General features: G+C 37.9%; 1 protein-coding gene across 2 annotated transcripts in view; it reads right to left on the bottom strand.

Moving 5' to 3' along the window:
- Positions 1–3,531: 3,531 nt before the first annotated feature.
- LOC136863278 (INO80 complex subunit B) overlaps positions 3,532–6,000 on the bottom strand; it is a 127,444-nt gene continuing 124,975 nt past the window's right edge. For both annotated transcript variants that reach the window (XM_067139663.2, XM_068225893.1), the window contains exons 7-8: positions 4,895–5,070; positions 3,532–4,813 (exon numbers count right to left, since the gene is read on the bottom strand). In XM_067139663.2, coding sequence (XP_066995764.2) covers positions 4,678–4,813; positions 4,895–5,070 — 312 coding nt within the window. In that variant the 3' untranslated portion in view covers positions 3,532–4,677. The remainder of the gene's footprint in view (positions 4,814–4,894; positions 5,071–6,000) is intronic.

Here is a 6,000-nt window from a genome sequence, read left to right as displayed (position 1 = left end):
AAACTTGCACACATATCGATAGCTCCAAGTATTAACAATGTAATTTCAAATTATAAAATGTACAGGAGAAGCAAAAGAAGTTTAAATAATTTAAATAAACACTGTAAATCTAGTTATATTACAATTTCATTGAAACTTCACGGATGAATATTTACAAATGAAGGGATTTAGTCTGCAAGCGTGTTTTTGTCTGGATATATGTGCAAAGTATTTAGATCTTAAGTATGCAATATGCATACTTCCTGTTTCTCATATGATAAAAACACTGTCAGATGTCAATGTCCACTTTTTCACAAGAAAACAGTTGTTCATCAACCCTTGATATACCACTGTCACTGTGTTTTTGGTGTACTAGTTTGTCCACTCCTCCTCCCCTACCGCTCCTTCCCTCTCCCCTCCTAATCCAACAATGGCCGCTCCCCAGACCTAAACTATCCAACACGCTCTGTTCCTCTTCATCTCGCGCCATAGCTTTACCGCCTTATGTCCCGCAATAATAATCATAGAAACCTGCCCCCACCCTACACGTAACGCTGCAACAATACACCACAAATACTGGCACAGTCAACCTCCAAACTCTCAGAAAACGTATTCCTTAATACCAATTTTATATTCTTGTCGAGCTGAATACCGAACCTGTGAAGATTACAAGATTATTTTGTGCATGTACAGAATGGTGGTGTTAACCCTCGACTGCATGAATTATTTTTCATTCCGTTTGGTGAAGAAAATTTCAAGCTTTAATATTCAACATACGCTCAGTGGTTTAGATATACCAGCAATTCTTAACTGGGCCTAATAGCCTAACACTCGTATGTGATGTGGATTGCCATACTGGAATATATATACGATTTTCCACGATTTTACGCTAAGCTTTTAACATTCAAAGACCGAACATTACTGCCTACTGTACGACCGTAGGTCGGTAATGTCTTTGAGGTTGAGCCAGAGGTACTCCAGAAGCCTGTGGTAATATGATGGGGAGGGCCCACGTAAAATAAACGGTGGTTGGTTCGCGTGGATGTTGACGGGGTGGAAGGAGTACCTTCGGCTGTAGGGCTGTTTTGTCTTAGGTTATGTAAAAAAAAACAAGGCATCACTGGGATGTGTGTTTAATTGACTGTACAGTTGAAGGTGTGCCGTAAAACTACCTCTGTCTATAATATTTATCCATTTACACAGGTGAAAAGTTATTTGTTGCCTAATGGCAACAGTATGCAGTAGAGGGTTAATGAAGCTATGTAATATAGAGAAAGACTTTCAATAGGTGGTTAAATGAAGAAGTTATATCATGTTCAAGATCATGCTTTCATGTCTCTCCACAGTATTTAAAATACAATTTACTGTTGGTCTTTATAGCTATTGTTGAGAGTGAAGGAGAATTTCCTGTTGTGTATGTTTATCAGGAACTCAAGGGAGACTTCATTAGTTAGTCGGAACATAAAAAAATGATGAACTCTTCTCAGAAGAACTCTTAAGGTTTCACCTTACTGTTTCCTGCCTGCTGGCTCTTCAGAAGTGTGTGCGCGTGCGTTTTGTATTTCAGGAATCATTCAAGGCGAATATTTTCGCACTGCAAGATGTGTGGTTAAGGTTATTTTTAATATTTATAACTTTTGCTTTCTTAACGATTCATTTGTTTCTATATTCGTCCCTGTTTTTATCTCCTCGTAAGATGTGTATTGTTTAATGTAACGCCTTGTGTAATATAAATGTCTACATGCTAGCCTATTTCCCACATTTTGGCTGAAGATGACGCCAAACAGCGTCGAAACTAGTTCCAAGTGTAAATATATGTTGTAAATAAACTATAACATTTTTGTATTGAAAAGGTGGACCCTTTTAAGTTTCCTATCTTTCATACAAACATGGTAGAATTCTAAATTTGGTCCATATATGAGCATTACATTCAAGGAATGTTTCCCATATTAATCAACAAATCGTCGCTGCCGGGACAAAACCTCCTATGTGAAATATTTTAGCTTGGAACTTTGGCAGGTAGGTTCTGTCATCTAAGGTGCAATATTGTGTGAATATTGTCAAGGCATTCTCGCTCTTCATAATGTATGTGCTGCGGGTCAGTATATCTCCAAAAATATTATCACATAGGAGGTTTTGTCCCGGCAACGATGAAATACTGGTTCATACTCAGCTGATGCATCAATTTTGAGCATTCCATCGAGTATTCACAAACTAAAGGAATACTGCCAAGTTCAGTGAATGTGGCAAATACTTCACCATAGTCAGCCAACCAATATACATCCTGAAGAAGGATGTCACCTATTGCAGTCACAACTCTGCAGGCCGTGACTTTGGAAATACCGTGCATATTACAAAAACAATGATACTATGCGCCATTCCCTAACCAGTGGAGTGCAATCTGAAGCTGCTATTTTGAGGTTAGTGCTTCATTCCTTGCAGTGAGACATTGTAAGATATTACCTATCCTATCTGTAATCTAAACTAAATCTCTCATTGTACTCATATGTTTTTCTTTTCCATACCAGTGCAGGCTGTTCTTGGTCTAAAATTTCTTGGACAGTGAATATACACTTGCTCACTGCTATTTGAATAAGATGATATAGATGTTGATTCCCATAGGGAATCTGAAATATTTGTCCTGAATGAGCAAATTTATAATACCAATATAAATGGTCCGTTATTGGACATTATAAATTTTCCAGCTAGCTCATTCTTGGTTGCCAACGTTTCGCCCTCGTGTGCTAGGGTGGGCTCATCAGTTGGTACCTAGCACACCTACCAATACGCTGGCTAGTGCATACCGTGGAGGCCACTGCGTAGGCTAACTGGAGCCACCGGCAGTGCCAATGCACTAAGAGACTTTGTTTCATCACTAAAAATTGATGCCTGCTTGGCCATCAGATGATATAGATGTTGATTCCCATAGGGAATCTGAAATATTTGTCCTGAATGAGTAAATTTATAATACCAATATAAATGGTCCGTTATTGGACATTATAAATTTTCCAGCTAGCTCATTCCTCCACGGTATGCACTAGCCAGCGTATTGGTAGGTGTGCTAGGTACCAACTGATGAGCCCACCCGAGCACACGAGGGCAAAACGCTGGCAACCAAGAATGAGCTAGCTGGAAAATTTATAATGTCCAATAACGGACCATTTATATTGGTATTATAAATTTGCTCATTCAGGACAAATATTTCAGATTCCCTATGGGAATCAACATCTATATCATCTGATGGCCAAGCAGGCATCAATTTTTAGTGATGAGACAAAGTCTCTTAGTGCATTGGCACTGCCGGTGGCTCCAGTTAGCCTACGCAGTGGCCTCCACGGTATGCACTAGCCAGTGTATTGGTAGGTGTGCTAGGTACCAACTGATGAGCCCACCCTAGCACACGAGGGCGAAACGCTGGCAACCAAGAATGAGCTAGCTGGAAAATTTATAATGTCCAATAACGGACCATTTATATTGGTATTATAAATTTGCTCATTCAGGACAAATATTTCAGATTCCCTATGGGAATCAACATCTATATCATCTGATGGCCAAGCAGGCATCAATTTTTAGTGATGAGACAAAGTCTCTTAGTGCATTGGCACTGCCGGTGGCTCCAGTTAGCCTACGCAGTGGCCTCCACGGTATGCACTAGCCAGCGTATTGGTAGGTGTGCTAGGTACCAACTGATGAGCCCACCCTAGCACACGAGGGCGAAACGCTGGCAACCAAGAATGAGCTAGCTGGAAAATTTATAATGTCCAATAACGGACCATTTATATTGGTATTATTATTATTTGAATAAGAGTCAACCATTTCAGTGATCTTCACAATTTTATGCCAAAATATTAAAATACCACTCATTTTGATTTCACTAATAATATGGATTATGAGTCAAAGTACACTCATGGGGATAATCCCAATAATATGAGTAACTTTTATTAGTTATGTTGTCTATGAAACAATTTACTAATATTATTAGGAATATCTACTAATAATTTTGACTCAAACTAATTACAAATATTATTAGCTAATAATTCAATGAAATATAATAATTAGTTAATATTATTGGTTTCTTACTAATAATATTAGTGAAAAATGTTTTATGAAACAGGACCCCGGTTAATAACTGAATGAAGTTTTATGATACTCACTCTCCTTCTGGTCCAACTTTGACACTTACCACCTTTCTACTGACAGGCACCTAAATGTTTTTTTCTCTACAATTTGTTTAGAAGTAAAATAAGTTTTACAGCAGGAATCCACATAATTTTAATAGTTTATCCAAAATATTTTCTTCACCAAGTTGTTTGGAATTCAGGATAATACTGTAAGAGAAAACTAAAGAAAGGAGAAAGAAAGTCAGGAGAAAGCTTTCCAAGATTATACTGCCAAATTAACAAAGGTGGCAGCTCATATACTGCATTAATTTTTTACATACCAGCACACATCATTCTAATATCTTCTCACTAACTTGGAGGAGGTAATACTGTATGACCCTGCAACAACTAATTACACGTTGAAGTTATGTTTAACCTTTCATCTTCTTTGAAACATAACCATTTCGAATAAGTACATATATTTTGTTTCCCCCATAAAAAAATCAACACACAGATCGTATGAAGAGCATTGCTTGAGCAAAACAATTCAGGCACTAAAATATCCAATGGAGGGAACCTCTAACTGATTTTCAGTGAGTTACAACAATATGATTTCACTTTTCTTACGAAAGCATGAAAGGCTGCATAAAGGTATTCCAGTAGTTGGGCAGTTATATCGCTTCCTATTTCTACAACCAATTATACCACACATCACTGGACTGCTTAGGCTGGTTCTGAAACAAACATAAATCCCATTGTTACTCATTTATATGTATATTTTGAAATAATACAGGTGTTTGGTAGTAATAACTTACTCTGAAATCTTCTGAGGTTTCAGAGGATAATCATATCCAACTGGCAGAGAAACAGTAACACCAGCATCACTGATTTTATAAGTTGCACGAGGTACTTGTGTTCGAAGTGAGCGCACCTTGCTGCTTTTACCACCCTTAGATTCCTGTTTCTTTAACAATCGATCCATTGTCTTTTTCTGAAACATAAAAAGAATATATATATATTTACACACAATTAGTGGTAGACACAACTCATATTATCCAAACCAGTCTGTTTCATACATAGTGACAGTAAGATGTTGTTGGTTTTTTGCTTTTATGTCGCACTGACACTGCAGAGATCTTATGGCGATGATGGGATAGCACAGGGCACAGACTGGTAAGGAAGTGACCATGGTCTTAATTAAGGTACAGCCCCATTATTTTGCCGATATGAAATTGGGAATACAGGGAACCATCCTCAGAGCTGCCGTGTGTGGGGTTCGAACCAACTATCTCCCAAATGCATGCTTAAAGCTACGTGACCCAAACTGTGTAGCCAACTCATTCAGTCTCACAATATGTATGTTATAGAGAACCAAACGTTTTACAAAGCACATCATATTATAGGTCAAGGTGGCCAGGGCAGTAATAAAGGAGCACAAATCTTTACTTGAGAGACTAATTTTTCATACAATATTAACTTTGTCAAATTTATGAATAACCAAACCCTATTAAAAAAAAAAATCTAACTTCATAACAAATAGATTCACACTGAGTTATAAACTACCACAATTCTTCAAAATAGAACAAAGTGAAAGTATCTGGACTGGAAATGGTGATGGATGAGGAAGGCTGCAGAGCCAGACTAAAATGAAAGGGAACTATACTTTATCTGACTTGAATTGGATTCATTTGGATTGGGTTAATGATCATGAGATACAGATTAATGATAATGAAATATGAAGAGAAAGATGTGCTGTTATGGTAAGAAACAGTAGCTTGTGTATAGCCGCCATCTTGCACAAGTGCCCTTGGCCATCATCTTTTTCCATAAAGGCCGATGTATAGCTGCCATCTTGTGCAATCGTCCATGGCCGGCGTCTTTCTCCATAAGAGCCTATGTATAGCAGCCATCTTGCGCAATC

The sequence above is a fragment of the Anabrus simplex genome, chromosome 2, assembly GCF_040414725.1.
Source record: "Anabrus simplex isolate iqAnaSimp1 chromosome 2, ASM4041472v1, whole genome shotgun sequence".
Classification (NCBI taxonomy): domain Eukaryota; kingdom Metazoa; phylum Arthropoda; class Insecta; order Orthoptera; family Tettigoniidae; genus Anabrus; species Anabrus simplex.
Note: the sequence above shows the minus strand (reverse complement) of the source record. Positions and strands in the feature narration are given on the sequence as shown.